Source organism: Leucopleurus acutus (assembly GCF_964270905.1).
Source record: "Leucopleurus acutus genome assembly, chromosome: 1".
Taxonomy (NCBI): domain Eukaryota; kingdom Metazoa; phylum Chordata; class Mammalia; order Artiodactyla; family Delphinidae; genus Leucopleurus; species Leucopleurus acutus.
Window position 1 is genome coordinate 47,098,142 of NC_139142.1, and position 21,808 is coordinate 47,119,949.

At 35.1% G+C, this 21,808-nt stretch overlaps 1 protein-coding gene across 3 annotated transcripts in view; it reads left to right on the forward strand.

The window, feature by feature from the left end:
- DDHD1 (DDHD domain containing 1) overlaps positions 1-20,577 on the forward strand; it is an 84,587-nt gene extending 64,010 nt beyond the window's left edge. For 2 of the 3 annotated variants that reach the window (XM_082853068.1, XM_082853066.1), the window contains 7 exons: positions 2,706-2,968; positions 4,791-4,866; positions 8,076-8,225; positions 10,610-10,862; positions 11,877-12,068; positions 14,659-14,742; positions 19,653-20,577. In XM_082853068.1, coding sequence (XP_082709194.1) covers positions 2,706-2,968; positions 4,791-4,866; positions 8,076-8,225; positions 10,610-10,862; positions 11,877-12,068; positions 14,659-14,742; positions 19,653-19,834 — 1,200 coding nt within the window. In that variant the 3' untranslated portion in view covers positions 19,835-20,577. The remainder of the gene's footprint in view (positions 1-2,705; positions 2,969-4,790; positions 4,867-8,075; positions 8,226-10,609; positions 10,863-11,876; positions 12,069-14,658; positions 14,743-19,652) is intronic. The other variant, XM_082853067.1, reaches the window with a different exon arrangement.
- Positions 20,578-21,808: the final 1,231 nt, after the last annotated feature.

A 21,808-nucleotide genomic window follows, 5' to 3' on the forward strand; every position in this document is an offset into this window, starting at 1 on the left:
CCCTTTTCACTCAAGTTTCTGAGATGCACACGGGAGGACCCTAATTAGTGATTGTGCACTAAAAAGGTGTGCTTAGGGAAAAAGTTTTGTGTATCGATCAGTACTTCTCAGGCCATACTTTCTGAGGACCAGTTTTTAAAAAAGAAACTAACTCCATTCTATCAAGACATCATCAGAGAGCCTTTGGCTCTTTCTTAAACCCTAAATAAAGTAACATGAAAAATCCAGAGAGAACTGTATATCTTTTGTACATCTGAACTCTCTTTTCAATGGCTTTTAAAAATGAAGAACTATAAAGAGAATTGTCATGGCCCTATCTTGCCATTGTTATTTGAAAATTGTTTAATTGATGTATATGACTAAAACTCTCTAAATTACTTTTTCTCATTAAAATTTCCTGTAACAACAACAACAAAAAAATTTCCTGTAACAGGGAGAAGGACAAATGACTAATTATATTCTTCAGCCCTATTTTGGGTGTTTGGATTCTCTCTTGAAGCTGCTGGGGTTTTTTCCTCTTCGCTTGACTTTCTTCATAAATTTTAATTTGGGGGCAGTGGTTATGAGAATTAGAAACTTTTAAACTTTTGAAGAGCCATCCAATGCCTGCGTATGTAAGGGGTTAGCTGAACTGATTAGATAATATTGTAGAATTAATAAAATCAAGATCACAGGGTATATCATTAATCTTGGTTCAGATATCCCAAATGAATATAGTTGGTCACAAAGGGATCTAGTGTTTCTATTCTTACATGGTAGGAGTCTTAAAATCAAGGCCTTCAAAAGTAAAAACTATTAACAAATGTTGCTTTTTTTTTTTTTTTTTTTTGCAGTACGCGGGCCTCTCACTGTTGTGGCCTCTCCCGTTGCGGAGCACAGGCTCCGGACGCGCAGGCTCAGCGGCCATGGCCCACAGGCCCAGCCGCTCCGCGGCATGTGGGATCCTCCCGGACCGGGGCGCGAACCCGCGTCCCCTGCATCAGCAGACGGACTCTCAACCACTGCGCCACCAGGGAAACCCCAAATGTTGCTTTTAAAGGAATTTATTTTATTGGAACATTAGCTTTTTCTACACCTCCCTTCATGTAGATTATAAATTAGGAAAATAACAAAATTTTAAGGGTTGGTTCATATTCTTATCAAAGCCAAGTCCAAAGCATTACATTATAGCTCCCTTTGAAAAGAGCATGTAATTTGATATCACACTGCCTATTTCTTAAATTCTGTTGACTAGAATTACCTACAACCCATGTCTTGGGAGATTTTTATATGCATTTGCCACTAGTGTGGTCCCCAGAACTGCTGAGTCTGAAACTCTGGGATGGAGCCCAGCAATCTGTATTTAACAAGCCCTCCAGACCCAATACATGGTTTCAATAGCTTTAACCAGTCCTCAGTATTGCAGTATAGAGCTCTGTGATGTCAGCAATCAGAAAGAACATTGCACCTTCATTCATGTCACTGCTAACCCAACCAAGCATGAATGCTCAAATAATTTCCAGTTTGTATCTGCTAAAGAATGTTCAGTGAAACCTATTGGAGGCTAAAGATTGAAAATGAAAGCAGTATATAATGTTTGTTTGTCTGAATAACAGCTGACATATTAAGAAGGACTGAAGTGAGAAATTGAATATCAGGCAGGAATTTTATAACTAAATAGTAGTAAGCAATGATAGGAAGAGGAGAGGACTGCCTTAAAAGTCAGGTCAGGGCCCCGTATGAATGAATTTGAGTAACAAAAGAACCTTGTTCTTCTCACTTCATAGAATATTTCAGTAATATTTGTTAAAGCTAAATTTCAAGAAAGCAGTTTTACAAAGAAAAATGGCTATGATACTCTCCACATTATTAACCTCTAAACCTTAAAAAAGTCCTGCTTTTTAAAAACAACTTTTTGCTGTTATCTATATTACCAACTTAGTGGGAATTTTGGAATATCAAGTAGATCAACATAAGCTTTTTCTTTTGTCACACAATGGGCTTTCGTTACATTACTCTTATCTAAATGCATAAAGTGGGACTTCCTGGCAGTGCAGTGGTTAAGACTTCACCTTCCAATGCGTGGGGTGCGGGTTCCATCCCTGGTCGGGGAGCTAAGATCCCACATGCCTCACAGCCAAAACACCAAAACATTAAATTAAAAGAAAAAAAAAAAAGCAATATTGTAACAAATTCAATAAAGACTTTAAAAATGGTCTACATCAAAAAAAAAATCTTTAAAAGAATGCATAAAGTAATAGTATATATATGTTGCATATACAATATGTTAGTAACCCTGTTACCATAAACTCAGATATTCTTTTCCTAAAACTTACTGTGGCTTAAAAACTACAAGGTACAAGACTTTAGAATTGCATATGAGTCCATTGCAATGAAGAAGAAATATCCAGGACTCTTTGGAAATCTACTAGAATCTGCATGGAACTTTTTTTTAAATCTCTGGAACTGCTGGCTTTAGTAATTGGTTTAAGGACTATGAAAGGATCTGTGTGGGTAACATCTGCCTTTATTCTTTAGTGTTGATATGGATTAAAATATTACATATACCTTTACTTCATTTCCTGTAGGGTTCTGAGTTAATTTTAATAACCTAGATACATTTGGCCAGTAATATGTGTTTTTCTTCCTTAGTGTATTTGAGTTTAGAAATAAAGTTTATAGTAGTCAGTGATTACTCTAATTTGATGTTTTCTTATTTCAAACAGCTAGTTAAAGGCCTTCAGCAAGAGCTGAATCGATTATATTCCCTTTTCTGTTCTCGGAATCCAGACTTTGAAGAAAAAGGGGGTAAAGTCTCAATAGTGTCACATTCCTTGGGATGTGTAATCACTTATGACATAATGACTGGCTGGAATCCAGTTCGACTCTATGAACAGTTGTTGCAGAAGGAAGAAGAGTTGCCTGATGAACAATGGATGAGCTATGAAGAACGTCATCTTCTTGATGAGCTCTATATAACTAAACAACGGTAAAATACCCTAATCTCTTAAAAGAATTTAAAATGTCTTCATGGAATCACTGGACTTCTTAGGTGAAAACTTAAGATTTTCATAATAAAGAAAAAAATACATTGTTTCAGGTACAAAGATTATTGAATAACATGCCTAATCAAGCTAGAGACTTAATTTTCATACTAATTAGGTGTTTTTCTATAGCATGGAATGAATTATTCTTCCATCTTCCTCTTTTTCCTTCTGTCTTTTCTTCACAGTTTATTAGGAGTGAAATCTAAAACTTATTCCAAACTGAGTCACTTTGTAGAATCCTTACTGAAAATGTTTACCAGCTTGTAATCCTTCGTAGTTTTACTAATCTTAGAGATGGGCCTTTACCTTTCTTATTATTCTGAAAATAATTTTAAAGCCCTTTTTTTGTTGACATATATATTTTTGACAGATTTTATAATTATCATTTGCAGCCTTCCTGATACTATCTTTTTTTTTTTTTTAAAGAAGATGTTGGGGGTAGGAGTTTATTAATTAATCAATTTATTTTTTGCTGTGTTGGGTCTTCGTTTCTGTGCGAGGGCTTTCTCTAGTTGTGGCAAGGGGGGGCCACTCTTCATCGCGGTGCGCGGGCCTCTCACTATCGCGGCCTCTCTTGTTGCGGAGCACAGGCTCCAGACGCGCAGGCTCAGTAGCTGTGGCTCATGGGCCCAGTTGCTCCGCAGCATGTGGGATCCTCCCGGACCAGAGCTCGAACCCATGTCCCCAGCACTGGCAGGCGGATTCTCAACCACTGCGCCACCAGGGAAGCCCCTGATACTATCTTTTAATTCTTTGCTACATTCCTATCTTCATCTCTAGTTACATGCTCTTTTGTTCTCTTAATGATCATCTGATTGATTCTAATAGAACAGTGAAAAGTCACTCATTTTGATAGTTAGAATTATATAAAAACAACAATTTAGCTGACTTAAATTTTCACTCAGGAAGCGTTGAATTTATTTTTGTCTTATAGAAGTTGTCTAAGGATTTCATTTAGAATTTTATTAAGTACCATAGGAAAAATACATAAATTTTTTAGTGTCAGAAATAATTGATAGTTTTGAAAGAAAATGTCATGTTGGCAAGCCTCAGAGCCATATTTTAGACATAAAATCCAGTAAAACAAGTTTAACAGACTTAGATACAGAACATTGTAATAGGAAAAAGTTGACATAACCCAAATGTTCATCAGCAGAGGAAGGTTAAACTGTGTTTATCTGTATGATGGACAATTACAGTTGTTGTAAAGACTGAAGTAGGTCAGGAGACGAGTGAAAAGATTGCTAAGATTCATTATTAACTGTAGAAGAAGGAAAGATATAGTGTATGTGGTATGAACACTTGCTGTGTTTTTTTTAAAGATGTATATATGCTTGCATGTGCCTCACATTTTACTAAAGGTTTCCCCAAAAAAGCTATTAACAGCATGTATTGGACGAATAGGGGTACTTTTACTAATTATCTCATAAACTTTTTGTTTTAGCCCTTTTTTTTTTTTTTTTTTTTTCTGGCCGCTCCACACGGCTTATGGGATCTTAATTTCCCAACCAGAGGTCAAACCCGCGCCCCCTGCTTTGGAAGTGCGGAGTCTTAACCACTGGACTCCCAGGGAAGTCCCTTCATAAACTTTCAGACTTTCTGTACTACAGCAGGTACATTTATTAAATTCTGTCAATAAGGATTAATTTGAGGGATTGGATGATGGGTCATTATTTTCTTCTTTATGCTTAGTGAACTGGTAAACATCTAATACTTATGAAATTATAAATATGAATGTGTACATAATCTCATACTCCTTTCTAGGCTGAGAGACATAGAAGAACGGCTACACGGATTGAAGGCATCATCTATGACACAAACACCTGCCTTAAAATTTAAGGTAAGGAAAGACAGGTGATATTTTCATTGTTTATCTCAGGGTTTTTTTCACACATCATTTGAACATGATGTTAGGGTTCAAATGAAATCCTAATTATTCTTTCAAATGATTTTTTTTATTTAACAGTTACAGTGTGTTGGACACTGCTGGTTTCTGGGTTTCACTAAGAATGGACAAGATGGTTTCCTAGCCCTCAAAATATGTAACACAGTGTTACCGGGTCTATTAGCAGTATAAAGAATGATGTATGCATAAGAAGGAGGTTTAATTTTGCCTGTAAATGTTTACAAATGAATGACATTTTTACTTAACCTCAGTAAATTGGTTATTGCCAAGTAGAGGAAAGGAGAAATGCTGCTCTGTTCTTGAAAGAAACATCATAAACAAAGGCGTGGAGGGATATACCTTCATAGTACGTCCAAGAAACACCAAATAATCTTAAATAATGAGAAAAGAAAAACAGATCTGGTAAATATCTAATATTTAGAATTTAACAAATCTCTGTGACCAACTAGTGGTATGTGGTAAGAAAAATAACTGGAATTATATCAGTGATGATTTCGGGGATGGAAAGCTGACATTTTAATCAATAAGAACTGTGTGATAAAAGCACAAGATGAGGTGCACGCAATTAGTTTGGAGCAAAGTGAGCAAACCAGTTTGGCTAGACTATACAGGATAAAGGGCATGGAGGCTGTAGGAAAGCAGGAAGAGCTAGAAAAAGAGACCTTATGTGAGCATTGGAATAGAGCTGTCGAAAGCAATGGTTTAGAAAAATAAAAAGTTGCAGAGAGACATTGACATTGACCTGACCATTGGAGAAGACACAGCCTATACCTGAATAACAATTTGTTTGCAGTGTTAAATGCAACATGATGTAAGTTTCCTAATACTCATTTCCAGTTGAATATATGCCCATGTCTAGTGTACTATATTGTTTCTTCTTGATATCTTTTATCATGGGAACTTAACATACAGGTTAAGTGATGGAATGATGCAAAAATTCTTATTGAATCTATCTCTATGACTTATAAAGGTTTTTTTTTTAACTTATACATTTAAAAGCCATATGGTAATGTTATAAGATACATTTAAAAGCCATAAAGCAGGAGGGAGACGCAAGAGGGAGGAGATATGCGGATATATGTATATGTATAGCTGATTCACTTTGTTATAAAGCAGAAACTAACACACCATTGTAAAGCAATTATACTCCAATAAAGATGTTAAAATATAATAATAAAAATAAAATAAAAGCCATAAGAGCATGGTCTTTGGAGTCACCCCCCACCTGGAATTTGAGTTCCATCTCTACCACCATTATTATGTATAATCAGTGTTAAATATGTAGCATTGATCTGATAGTAAAAGTAAACTCTTCTATTTCATGTCCTGGGTTTTGTACTAGAGAGTTGAGTACAATCCACTAAGTATATTATTATCTCAAAATTCAGTTATCACATTACCAGAATTGATGCCCTATAATTGTGTATCCTTCTAACACATAGTCATGTAGTCTAATAATATGAATTTTTAATTTAATTACTTATAGAGAAAAAAATATAGAAATCTGAAATTTAAAAAGGAATATATGATGAATTAGCAAATTAATATTTAGTACTCCTGAGTTCTAAAAGAAACAGAGGTCTTTCTATGCCTGTTAACTGGCAGATGGATTTACTTTCATAAATAAAAGTGTTAGATTTGTCACACATTACCATTGAACTTTCAAAAGAGGAAAAAAATGTCAACAAACATTGGTCTAGAGAGTGGGAAGCTTTGGTTGTGATCATGAGGCTTTGCCACTAACTAGTTGTGTAACATTAGCCAAATCAAAATCAGTTAACATCTCTGAATTCATCTGTTTATTCATCCCTAGATGAGGCGGTTAGACGAAATGTCTAAAGCTCTTCTTCACCTTTAAAATTATTTGATGGATATAGATAACACTGAAGCAATCGTTACTCTTATCTGAGAGAGAATAATTCCTTTGTGTGTTTGTCTACCAAACTGCAAACCAATCATAAACAAAGAAAGAAAAGTTGGCATATCCAATTCTTTATTTCTTGTCTTAAATTCTCAATTACCTGTTAGGTGTGTTACAGATACCTCAAACTAATTATGAACAAAAACATGATTTACTTAGAGTATCTGTTACAATTAATGGATTAATTAATATCTTCCCAGTCAGCCAGACCCAAATCTTGTGAATTGCCTCTGGCACCTTCCTTATCCCCATCTCCATTCATTCATGTTGATTCCATTCCATCCTAATCTCTCAAATTTCCATTTCTGAATGGAACAGCTTGTCCTCCTGGGTGCAGGTTATCTTTTGCCTAAACTCTTTCAATAGTTTTCTAACTTGTCTCCAAGTCACTAGCCTCTTAATTTTCCAGTTCATTCACAAGCTGCTACCAGATTTACTAATCTACTAAAACATGGGTCAAATCCTATTGTCTTTCACTACCTGTAAAATAAATTAAGCCCAACTCTTTTAGTCAAACAGTCAATGTTCTGTACATTCTCATTCCAAGCTACATTTTCCCCACACTCAATTTTCAACCATATCAGGTTATTTTTATTCTCTAAATTAAGCCAGTTTCTTTACTCCCTCTGCTTTAGTTCATGTGGTTCTATCAGTATGGAATATCCTTCCAGCCCCAGTATATCCCAACCCCAACTTTGGAACTTTGGAACTTTGGAAATCCTTTTCATCTTTTATGGCCAGTGCAAATGCTTCCTCCTTTGTAAAGCCCTCAAAGTTGGGATTAATTATTCCTTTGTCTACTCTCCTGTAGCACGCTTTCCCTCTATTATGCACTATTTTATTCTGCCTCTCCCGCAGGATTTGTAAACTCTGAGTGCAGAAGCTCTGCCTTATTGGTCTTTATATGCTTTAGAATACCTAACATACTATTACTTTACACAACATAGTAGCTTAATAAATCTTCCTTCTCCTTATCCTCATTCTTCATTTTCTGTTAGATTTAAAGATAAGGAAGTTGCTCCTGGATAGACTGTTTAGAATAATTAATGGTTGTTATATAGTTAATAAGTAATGCAGATACCATCTAGACAAAACTCATTTAAAAAGATATATATTTGTAGATAAATTTATTATTTGTATTTTACCATATATTATGTTGTACCCAAATTCTTTGAAAAACACTTCACTACTTTTAAAATTTAGGATGACTTTATCATTGTAGGTTGAAAATTTCTTCTGTATGGGATCCCCGCTGGCAGTTTTTTTGGCATTGCGTGGCATCCGCCCAGGAAACACTGGAAGTCAAGACCATATTTTGCCCAGAGAGATTTGTAACCGATTACTAAACATTTTTCATCCAACAGATCCAGTGGTGAGTTGCAAATATGGACATTTATCTCTCAGCATTAAATTTTTCCTAAGAGACTCTGTAAGAAATCTTTCAAGGTACTGCTGAATTTATGAGAAAGCGTTCATTTACAGACATCTCTTGTAGATACTGCGTTTTTTTACAAACAAGGTTTGTGGCTACCCTGCGCTGAGTAAGTCTTTTGGTGCCATTTTTCCAACAGCATTAGTTTTTAATTAAGGTATGTATGTTGTTATTTTAGACGTAATGCTGTGGCACATTTAACAGATATAGTGTAAACTTAACTTTCATATGCACCGGGAAACTAAAAAATTTGTGTGATTTACTTTATTGCAGTGATCTGGAACCAAACCTGCGGTATCTCCAAGATATGCCTTTATCTGTTACATTTGCATGAGTTCATATTTTTAAAATATTTGTTCTTTGATTAGTTTAGGGATCAGGAAATAAAATACCTTAAAGATGTTCTGTTTATGTTGTATATGTAGGATGAAAGCATAATGTAAAAATATTATCTTTAGACAATTAATCCAAAAGACAGGAGTCATCTGGACTTTCAAACCTTAACCAGTTGTAATACCAATAATGTAGCAACCATAAATTTTAAAAATCTCACTTTAAATACTTTTTTCTCTAAAGTATGCTGCAACATTGAAATGTGATTGGTAGATCCTCTTAGAAATGAAAATATTTAAATATTATGTATTAAACATAGAAAAGTGGAAGAATTTATTTTAGCTTGGTGGAATTATGGCATTTTGGATTTTTACATTCTCTGTATGTTTGTACTGTAAATAAATTTTTTAATGTAAATACTCCTAGGATCTGTCTGCATCCAGGTAACCAGTTTAACACCAAGTATGATTTTTGGATGAGAAAAATTCTTCCTTAAATCCTCTTGGAGGCAAGGCTAGATATAACTAGATTTAAGACAAACTATTTTAAATAGCATTTATTCTCTGAAAAATAGCTTTATATAATTCTATAAAGTCTTTTAAAAGATCTTTAGCTAGTACCAAATAAATATAACATTGACTAAACACCAGAATTTTAGAAAATTTCTCGTATGTTAAAGAATCAAAACGGTTATATCTAAGAAATTTCACTGAAATGGAATCTAGTATTAGATTCAAATACTGACTGCACGATCTTGGCCAACTCACTTCTGAGACTATTTCTTATCTATATGATGCAGATGATAATATTTTACCTCATAGGGTTATTAGGATTAAGTAAAATGTGTGCAAAACACCCAGTTAGACCTTGAGTATTTTGTTAATATGCATTCATTTAACTCACTCTTCTATAACTTGAAGGTGAACTTGAGATCATAGGTGAACTCTAAACTTTCAGTATATACCCTATACTTTGTACAGTCTTAAACTTTGTTATTCAGTTGGCCCTTGAACAACTCAGGGGTTGGGGTACACCCTGTGCTCAGTCAAGAATTGGGGTATAATTTTACAGGAAGCCCTCTGTATCCACAGTTCCACATCCACAGATTCAACCAACTGCAGATCATGTAGTGCTGTAACATGTAATTATGGGGGAAAAAATCCACGAATAAGTGGGCCCACGCAGTTCAAACCTGTGTTGTTCAAGGGTCAGCTGTATTATAAAGGAGGGTTCCAAACTTATTATTACAAATTATTTTTATTATTCATTTTATAGTTCTTCTGTGAAAATTTATTTTATATAGCTTATGTCAGAATTGTGCTAGGCAGTTTTTCCAAAGTTATCTATTCTTCCCAACATCCTTGTGAGGTAGTAGGAAGTGTTACCTCCTTTCTATAGCTCAGGAAACTGAGGCTCTGAGACCTTGTGACTTGGTGAGTGTCATATAGTTAATAAGTGACAGAGGCCAGAATATGAACTCAGGGAGTTCTGATGCCAAGTCCATTGGCTTTTCTGCTGTATCATTCCTACTTCACATTAGACAAATGGTCTTATACCATCATCTCGTGTTTGTTACTATATGAATCTACTTGAAAGTAGGGCTTACTGGGAGCTTAGATATTAAACATTGACCTCATTTGCTGTGTTCCAGGTTACTGCTTACTGCTTCAGTTTTGTTTGTGAGACTAATATAAATCTAATTGCTAGATGATATCAGAACACAATAAAAATGACTATTTCTCTGAAAAACAAATGAGTGGGCACTATTAGCCTAGACTAATTGTTTTTTTATAATCTCCTCAAGGATCTTTAATTAGACAAACTACATATTATTAACAGTGAAGAAATAAGAACGCATGTTAAGAATATCAGGTTTTTAAACATTTGCTAAGGTCTACTGAGCATGCAATAAAATAAGAATGAACAGTTTACTAAAATCCAAGCATTGTACCTTAATGTTTTGTTTCTTTGAATTTTTTTTTTAAATCAAGGCTTATAGATTAGAACCGTTAATACTGAAACACTACAGCAACATTTCACCAGTCCAGATCCACTGGTATAATACTTCCAATCCTCTACCTTATGAGTATATGAAGCCAAGCTTTCTTCACCCAGCAAAAGAACCTACCTCAATTTCAGACAGTGAAGGCATTTCAACAATACCAAGCCCTGTGACTTCACCAGTCTTGTCCCGCCGACACTATGGGGAATCTATAACAAATATAGGCAAAGCAAGCATATTAGGTAATTTCTTTTCAGTATTCCTTATCAATGAATTTAAGCACTTTTATATAGACATTAAATTTTAAGTACTTGGAAATACCCTATGTATTACAAAACATCCAACAGTTAATCCTTATGGTTAGTGTTAACCACCTTCTCACTGTTCATATTTGAGGGCAAAAGCCCTAGAGTTCTCTTAATTAGATCAGATCCTGTAGTTAAAGAATATGAGATAGCTGGATGCACAAAAGAAGATCGAGGAATCAAGTCCCTCGTTTTAATCTTGGCCCCATCACTTACTGTGAGATCTTGGGAAGTCACGTAGTTTTTAATGCTCTGCTTCCTCATCCATGAAATGAGGGAGTGCTAGAGTACTAAGGGTGCCCCTGCCGACCAGTTCTCTGATCCCTGTCCTAAAAGTCTCTCGAAATATGTGTCCTTCCTGAGGGCAACAAGGGTATTTAATTTCTCTTTGAATGATCTCCAGTACCGGCCACAATGGTGTAGCGCCAGAGTTCAATTCTGTGCCACTTTAGCTTGTCCATTGCTTTTGGTTACAAGTTGCTTTAGTATAAAATGCCACAAGATGGCACTATAAAAAGGCTTTATCTGCTGGACTCATTGATATTTGACTTTGTCATAAAGATTGTTTATTCATAGCTTTTTATAACATATCCACTTAACCTCAGGAGTAAGCATATCAATAGTGAATATATGCCCATGTGAATGGCATGGTTCTTTTTATTAACATTTGTAATCTTACGAAATACTTTAAAAAACAATGATCACGAATAAAATAGAATCTTTACTCCTTTGTAAGCTATATTCCTGGAGTCTGTACAACTCTTATTCTATTCAACACCATTTTTATTTAGAAACCTACAATATAAATTGTAATTTTCTTATGTACCCACCCTGGAAAAACGTGACTAGGGCTTAGTCCCTCTGCCAACTGGCTGTAAATATGGGTGGTGCTCTTTAGCCTGGTGTGTGGTGTAATTCAGCAGAATGACTGCCCTGTTTTGTGAAATGTAGGGGCTGCGAGCATTGGAAAGGGACTTGGAGGAATGTTGTTCTCAAGGTTCGGACGTTCATCTGCATCACAGCCATCTGAGGCATCAAGGGACTCTGTGGAAGACGAGAAGAAGCCGGTTGCCTCACCTCCCACGTCCACTGTGGCAACGCAGACCCTTGCACATAGCAGTTCTGGCTTTCTTGACTCTGCATGTTAGTTCATACTGTTCTTTACAGGTTTACACCGTTCCTTTTTAAAACGTGCGGAGCACAAAGGGTTAAGATATTAACACTAGCAGTCAACTCAATCTAATCTAACGCCTGCCTTAGCTTTTAAAGAAGCAATGCTTTTTTTCTACTTACATTTTTAGGAATAATCCCTAGGTAAATGCATTTTTACTCTCTGCGTTGGTGAATTAAGTAAAGAGCATTAATAATCAGGGCCTTGTGGCACAGAGGTGTTACACATCAAGCATAAAACAAATCTCTTTGTGGTAAGCACTCCCTGATGTTTCTAAAGTGGTTTTTTGTTTTTAATATGGTCTTCTCAGCCTTAAAAATTCATGTAATTGCTTCAAACCTGTGCTGTATTTTCTCTTGATACTTTTTAAAACTGCTATGCCAAAGCTGTCCTGGTGCTAATCCCTCAGTTCCCTTCATCTAACAGAATTATAAAACCTTTAGAGCTTTAATTGTATTGGAACCACTGTATCGCTTCCAATCCTATCCCAGCTACCTTGTGTAAAATAGATACTCAAGAAATGAGTGAATGAAAGGATAATTATACTGGACTTATATTAGAATGGAGCTTTATTTAATTTTTTCCAGTGGATTTATAAGGTCTAAACTCTTGAATAGTTGTGAAACACTAATACACTTAGTATATATTTACTTCCAAGGATGTAAACTTGAACCTTATTTTTAAATGTCCAGTAAAATAAGACTAATAAGTCCTAGTTTTCCATTACATAAGGAAATGTTGACTCTGAAACTAGCTACTTCCTTTCTGTAACTATAGCAAGAAAATTTTATTTTCTTCCTCTAAAATTCTTTAAACATTTCATTTCAGATACTTAGAGCCTTGTTTTCTTACTGTGTCTGCTACTCTGAATTTTAAAACAACCAACATTCATTGCTGTGCGACAGTCCTAGGGGCTGGATCTTTCTCCAGAGTCACCTCCACTCCATGATGAATTATCCTAGCCATTTCTGAGTTGGACATTCCCATTTGGGCCAATTCCATTTTTTTAACTTAATCCTATCTATGTCAGACTCTGAGTACTAAAAATTTTATAGTTGCAAGCCTTTTGAACACTGCCTAGAAAATTCATTTCAGATTTTGATATTTGTACAAAATTCATAGTTTTCTTATAAGAGTTCCTATACTATTGCTGACTTAAACTCTCACTTCTGCTTACTATCAGAAATGAGATTGTGAAAATACAAAATTCTGTTATAACATGCAGATGTCAAAAGAAAGCTAAACTTCTGAGGAAAAATAACTTCAAAGAATTTTGTAAAATGACAGGTAAAAAGTCACAATTCCTTGTAAAGTTAATGCACAGCAATGATGCTAGTAACCATTAGGGTGAACGAGGGAACAAGAAGAGCAGGGTATTTTGAGCCCAAGAGACGGGGTAATGAAGACATACAGAGAGAAGTCTATAGGGTCTGAGAGAAGAAACCTATCTTTTAGTTTTTGTACTATTTAATGTAGAAATTTCAAAGTGATAATAAAGAAGAAACCTATTTCTTCTTCCAGTACAAGTGAGTAGAGATGCTTAGATGTATTGCATTATTATATTTTAATATCTTAACAGAATATGTTTTCTGTCATTCTAGCATATAAATTCTTTGTTGGTCCTAACGGTAAATTACTTGCCAACTATAGACTCAACTAACTGTGAGCTAATCATGATTTCTTAGTTTCATGTATTCATCTTTAGATACAGATTTTAAAAGCCCAACTTTTAAAATTGGACCACTACTACAGGAGAATTATGCCTTTTAAATCAAATCCCCAAGATTCACCTTACTAATTCTTGGACTTGCTTCAGTAATACACTCTTCTATGTAATCCTGATTTAGACAAATTTCTTGTCATAATTGCTCTTTTGGCTATATGTTGCAAATCATAAAACCTTTCTTCCTTAAATCTTCTTTCTGGAATTTGGTGATTAGGTGATTCTGGCTTCCTTTCTTCCTTTCTTCCTTCCTTCCTTTCTGCTCACATTTGATTGACTCAGTTCTTCTCGATAACCTTCATTCTGAAGCTACCGGCTTTGATTCTCTTGCTTTTTGAGGGTAAGATGGACACAGACTGTGAATTCATGATCAATCAGGTTTCTCTCTTTGAAGATTTAGTGTTGTCAGTTGAAACCATCTTATTGACATCAATTTGAAGCATCTTATATAGCTACTCTTCATTTCTTTTGAAAAGTATAGGCTTATTTCCAGTGGTTTTACTGTTTCATTTCTTGTACTCCCCTGTGTTTGTAACATATTATGAAAAGAATCTGTTTCTTTTAGCATTGTTTTGCCTCTAGGTTAGAACTTAAATGAACTATACATTTGGGAGATATTTGGGTGTTAACAGATTATGACATTATATTTCAGAGTTAATTATGCTTACATTTTCCATGAAAGAGCTCTTCACAAAAACCAACGTGTGTACTTCTTTATGTATGCTAGGTTTAATCAGCTTATTTGGGAGTATTGTTCTAACTTTTGGCCACTGCATCACTGAAGGCCATTTGTAACCATCAACCAACACTTTACAGCATCTTGTGTTTTTTTTTCACAGATTTCAGACTTCAAGAATCGTTCTTTAATCTCCCACAACTTCTTTTTCCGGAAAATGTAATGCAGAATAAAGATAATACCCTCGGTATGGTATATGTCAGGAATAGCATTCAGAGCACTATGAAAATGATCTACTTAGATTTCTCCTGCTCATTGAAAAATTGGATCAGTTCTATGAGATCAGCTTGAATGTTACCATTAATAGACTATTTTATATGTATTCTCTTCCTGTATTTTCTAATCTTAAATATAGTGGTCCAGAAACCCCCGAGTATTGATTAGACCCTTAATGTGCTAAAATATATGATACTCCTATATGCTTCTACAAAGAAGGAACCTTTTAGAGAGGGGAGAAAAGCATGAGGCCATTCTCTTTCTCCTCTATTGCCCTACAGCCTTCAAAGAGATTCAAGTATTCTTTTCATATAATATACTTAAAAGGATTTCATAGTATAAAGGATTTTATCATTTCTAATTATTTCAGATATTAATAACACTTCCCCTAGGGCTGTTGGTATGCCATAACTGATACTGATTTCAACACAAATATTTAATGTTCTTTAGAGGTGTAGGTTTGCTTTGAAAAAATTATTATTGGATGTAAGAGATATTTTTAGTCTCTTAATTTTCAGCAGATTCAAAATGTATCAGTAAAGATTAATCTTAGCAGTTTAAAATTATTTTCATCATTAACTTCTCATTCCTTTTTTTATAGCTTCTTTCTCTTTCCTTTTTTTTAAATATCGAATTTTACCTTTAACAAAAAAGTTACAGGTGTTTCCTTGGATTTTTTAACCATATCTAATTTTATAATTTCTGTATTTATAATTGCTAATTTTCATGCATTTTTTCTATTTAAAAAAAAAAATCTTACTTGATAATAGATTCCAAAACAGTGTTTCAGCATAACAAGCTGATTTGGGTTTTGGGCTCTATAATAGCAGTTTGTGTTGATCTAACTCAGTGAAATCCCCTCAAGAAATGATCTTATATAAGTGCTCTCTCTCTGGTCCCTGTTCATGTAGTGGTCACTTCCACAGAGAAATAATTGATGTGTGCTTTTTGCATATTTAGTTGGAGAAAGGAAAATTAATCCACTTACACATTTGTCCTACATTCAAGTAGTCCTTTTTATACACTACCTTAAAACCATCCCAGCTACCCAAGCAATTAGACCACTAATCATAATTGCACCACCCTGATCTGATTCAGATGGTATTATGTATATGGCTTCTGTTTTCTCTTTTCCTGTTTTTATTCATTCAACAATTTTACCATGAGCCAAGTAGGTAGTCACTAGAAAAGATACCAAGATGAAACAGATTTCAGTGCTGCCCATAAAGATTTTAAATGCTGGTGGGGAAGTTAAGTATTTTTTAGAGGGCATATATTCTAGTAGGGAAGGTAGATAACTACAGGAATAATTATAATATATGATAGAACGTGATGAGCCACATAACAGAGAAACAGGTAAAGGCCTCTGACAGTTCTAAGGAATGAGAAAATGATTTAACCTGGAGAAATCAAAAAAAGCTTCGTGGAAGTAGGATTTGGACAAGCAGAGATGAAGAGAGAGTGCAGAGAGAATAAACAGCATAAGCAGAAACACAGAGGTGGGAAGCACAGAGTATGTAGAGAACCAGAAGTCAGTTTTGAGGAGAACTAAGGATGAGTGGAAGGGAGTAGTTCTGAATATGATCAGGAACATTTCTCTAACCAGATGGTAGAGGATCCAATAAATCTGGGCATCTCCAGGAGTTTCTTTATATTCAACCCATGAGCCTGTATTTACCCAAATAGCCCATCTGTTGTCAAATGTTAGGTATATGAATGTCTTTCAGGGTATATTAGTGTCGGGAAATTTGGGGGTTAGAAATGACAACTGATTATAAAACTCATTATGGAGTTTTTGTTATTTTTTTCAAATACAGGATGGTTAGAGAATATTCTTAAATATATTTGAAGCTATGATAAGTCACAAAATTTAAATATTCCTTGGATGTCAAACACCTAACCACATGAAATATATAGTCGCTCTGAGGCAGCACAAAAATAAGAAGACACAATTTATCAAGAACTCTGAGCACAGTCTTTCTTATTGCAAATGAATCTTTCACCAGTCATTTGGAAACCCAGTTTCCTTTACCTAGTAATTTAAGTGGTTTTCTTGGTATCTACCTAAAGCAAAAAATCATGCAATTATGACCATAATTGTTATTTACAAATAAGATAACTTTTAAGATTCATTACGTTTTTGAAAATTTCTCTCCAGGGAAGTTAAGACACTCCCATTAAATAGAAGAAGCCTGTCTAGTTAGTACAGATTATAATACTAAGATGGTGACTTTCTGTTCATATATTTTACTTTTCAACACCATATCCATGTTGACAGGCCCTGTGCACAAAAGAATTCTCTGCTGAAAGCACAGTGCTAATTGTTGATGATTGTTAAAAGCCAACAACCTTTTTTTCATTTTTACCTCTCTTCAATTGTTCAGGAATCTCATTCTTTTATCTTTCTCTTTTATCTTTTTTTTTTTTTTTTTGTAGATAGAGGAATTTTAGCACTTAGGCACTCAAGAGAGAGAAAGAAGGACAAAGTGATGATTTTATGTTCTCCTTTCTTTTTGACCTAACTCAGTGAGAGAAACTCGGAAAAAACTACTAACCTGTATGGTGCCACCCCTTCTTGATATGGTAACAATGAGAAAGTGGGTCCAAGGCAACTCCATGTAGATTTGGGCCAACTTTGGCCAAGAGCACATCTCATAGTACATATATTGATGGAATAGTGCTGCCATGTAGGAACTCCACTCCCTTGGGAATTCTGTGATCTACAGAAAGGGGGAAGATGAGACAAAGGCCCTCTTACATCCATCCATCCACCTGTAAAACCAACACAAACGTGAGGTCAGCTGCAATGGCAGCCAGACTGCCTGGGGTAAACCTTTTAAGGAAGATGAGAGGCTAAAATAGGTTCATCAGGTACAAGCTGGCTACCTAATTCCCATTTTGATGGGGACAACCTACAGATAAATAGAAAGGGATAGGGAGGGGCAATCTAGTTAGTGACACTTATTGAAGATCCTCTGGGTGATGAGAAGTACAAGGGCATATAATATAATGGAACAATAAATTTATCATTTGAGTTTATAGTATATGAAAGGCAGTGTTGCACAGTAATAGCATATTAAGAATAAATTTCAGGGACAAAAAATCAAAGTGGAGCCAAATAACACTAGTTGAAAATCTCCCTTTCTTTGACTTTAAAACAACAGGTCAACCTAAGACTTGGACTAGGAAGACATTCTACAGTGGCATTTAAAAGTGAATTCTTAGAAATAACTTGGTGTGGGCTTCACCAATTTTACTGTGTATGTTTCCCATCTCTTCTGTTTTTCCTCTTATTTCTCCTTTTTTTTTCTTTATAATTAACTTCATCTTGACTCCTCTTCATGGTGCTCGAGAATTCATTTCCTCTTTTCATCTTCCTGTCTGTTGTGCCAGAATGTACCTACCACTTTAACACAAATGTCCCATGGAATACAGAAGGTAAAAAATTAAGACATTACTATCCCACAGTTCCACATGTGGATTTCAACTATTATTATGGATTAGCTTATCATAATTTAAATGAAAAAAATACTTTGTATTTTGTTTTTAAAAAAACTTTGTGAAAAGCCTATGTTGATATATTTCATGGGGTTTTATAACCTTAACTGGGTAGATATTTTCTGACATTCTTTGTCAGAAAAGCACAATTGAATAGAAAATAACAACTGTAAATGCATTTTTAAATCACCAAATGGTATTGTCACAAAATACCTGTTTAAAATAAGCAGTAGCTAAACATTTATGTGAAATCATTCTCTAAAATGATGTGATTTCCTATATGCAATTACCAAATTTCCAGGGTAAAGCAAAACCCAACTTTTTCTCCCACCCCCTTAGTTTTTGCCAGTTTTTACTTTTCACATCTGCTGGTACTCTGAACAAAGAGCATACTTTGAGTGTCTGAATAGTAGTGATTTCGGTGCTTTTTATTTTTAAGACAGACCCTTCAAAATATTGTATGTCTCACTGACAGTTTTAAAGGAGTTCCTGAAGATCAAATTATCGTTTTCTAAGTGTTTTATCTCTTAAGGATTTGTTAGATGAACCGATCACAATCTTAGCGCCTTGATTTGGTAAGGTGGTTTTTCTCTAACACGTATTGCAGGGACTTTCTGTGTGTTTAGAAAAGACTTGAGTGAATTCACTGAATTGTTTGAAGACAGCACTGTTATAAAATGAAATCCTGCCTCTCAAGAATTACCATTGTCCCTCCCAGTTTAACTTTCCTGGCCACCTAGTGGATTCTTTTATTGAACAAACATTTAATGAGCGTGCATGTCCCAGGTGCATGTTAGGCCCTGCTGACAGGATAGAGACTAGGGTGTGTCGTGGCTGCCTTTGGGGAATTCAGCCAAGTGGAGAGGAAAACGTGGTAGGACTGTAATAGATGTTATCTTCCAACACGTCTCCCTGAGCCAGTTGATGTAGAGGGCCTCCCCAATGAAGGACCCTTTGAGTGCCCTGTTGCACTCCTGTAGGCATTGTTACGTGTAAGCCTGGCCCATCATTCTGCAAGAAGGCTGTTTGCCTTATTTTACAGATTAGGCACAAAGATTAAATGGGAAAGCCAGCATTTGAGCCCAGTTTCTTTATTCCAAATATACTATGTGATACCAAGCGAGATTTTTGTTTTCTTGCTTTATTATTCCATATTGACCTGAGCACACAAAGGAAGGGGTTCACCAAATAGAATCCTGAGCTGCTGAGGCTCTTGAGTATTTTTTCCTGTAAGATTAGAGTGGAAAGTCACTTTTTAAAAAATAGTAATAATAATTAGGAGAGTCACTTCTATTTGGTAAATTTTTATTCTCAACTCTAGTAAGTCTGTATAGAGCCAATCTTGTCATACTTATTCATTTGTTTGACTTCTTTTCTTTTTAGTGGAATTGGATCACAGAATTGATTTTGAACTCAGAGAAGGCCTTGTGGAGAGCCGCTATTGGTCAGCTGTCACATCGCACACTGCCTATTGGTCGTCCTTGGATGTTGCCCTCTTTCTTTTAACCTTCATGTACAAACATGAGCACGATAATAGTGCAAAACCCAACTTTGATGCAGTCTGAACTGTTGAAGGACATTAATGGCCCCAAACTGATTTTTTTCTGTTAAAATATATGTGTCAACATACGGAAGTTTCAGGTTTAAGTATGTTTCACTTTTGTTTAGGGTAAGAAATATTTGAATTTAGAAGCACTTTATTTTACTTTAAAAAACAAAGCAAATGTTCCGTCTGAAAGAAGTTATTTATAGTTTTCATCGTTTTAAGTATGAGTCTGATAGAACCCCCTGCAGAGAATCAAGCAAGACCTGGAAGTAAGGAGGACTTGGGTGGACTGCAAGGTCATAGATCACAATCTAATTTCTCCCAAATATAAAGGCATATTAATGGGTTGAATCTAATGTATTAACCAAAATATGTTATAAATCTAAAATGATTAAGGTCCAGGGTATTCTACGTAAAGATCACAAGGTGGTATCATTGTTTTCGATTTCCATGAAAGCTTCCATTTCCACAATTTCTTTGAAACATGAGTGTAACAGATTTTAAATGTTTTGAATTTAACTTGTTTAGAAAAACTAATGCTAAAATAGAAACATTTTAACTATTTATAGTTTATTACCTCTGACTAATTGTTTTATGTCAATGTACGAAACATTACATTTTTTTAAATGTTTCCTTTGAACAATTTAAGAACCACATTTATTTTCTATAGTGTTAAGACCCTTTTTTCTCAGAACTCCATCTTTTTACTCTTCAGATGAATATATAGACACTGTGGCATACTTTCAGCATTTTTTTCATTAAAAAGTTGTAGTTTTACACAAATAACACTAGTTCAATTATTTTGGAAAAAAATGAACTTTTTATTATGTCCCGTGTACCTCAGAGAAAGCTAAAGTTTTCTAAACTTGACATGGAATACTCCATAATGGGTATATTTAATAAACTTTACTGGCAAATTAGTAAACTTCTTTGGAGTAGGGAGTATGACAACTAAATTTTAAGTATATAAACGTCTGTGTGCCAAACAATTAACATATAAAAAGGGGATGGAGTGCCACTAACAAATTTTATTTTTAAAGTGTTTAAGGAATCGTAATTGAGACATAGACACAATAGTTCAGGATTCTGAGGCATTGAAAGAGTTTCCTCAGCTGTAATTTTTTCCACAGTGCTTTTCATCTCAGGAGCTCAAAGTGCTTTGCGATTTAATAACCTATGTAGTAGCTTCTTGAGGTAAGTAAATGAGTGTTATCCTCATGTTACATGTTAGTACACTAAGGCACCAAAACATTTAAAGTGCCTTGATTACAGAGCAAATCAGAGCTCAGACTGAAGACAGACCATATTCTTTTATGTGCTGTTCATTGATAATTCACATGTGACCTCTTGTTTTGCAAACAGTAATAATAACGAGTTGCAATTCATAATTTGGAGAAATGACTGTGAAGCCAGTACTTTACCCTACTCGTCACATACATTCTTGGGTTCTCACACTCAAAGGAGGAGTTACTTAGAGGGGATCAGTAGCCATCTCTGCCACAACCAACCCATACTTCTGAGAGGCTTCCACTGGGTTCCACTTAAGGTGCTGTCTTTGCTTATCTTAAGCTCCCCAGGAATCGTCAAACTGGGAGCAAAGTTGATCGGTCGTACATCTCACCTTCTCCTTTCTTTTTAAGATGATAGAATCTTTGGATTACTTGTAGGTTTTACTCAGCACTGTCAGTCCTCTATCTGTTTTGGCCTTTCATTGAATTTGCACAACATAAAGCACTTCTTTTTAGTGCTTAAAAAGATCCCAAGGCTCCATGCCCAGATACGTGACTCACTAAGAAACTCTTGCTATAAAAGGCTTTTGATGCAATCTTAGCAAAGCTGAAGCAACGTCTTTCGAATTGAGAGATTCCTGTGAACTCAGGTCATTCTCATACCCTGTTTATTTCGTAGGTCTATTTAGTTCTCAGGAGAATTAAACTCATATCCCATATGACTTTATCATTAAAGGTATGTGAGCATTTGGGTGGTATGACAC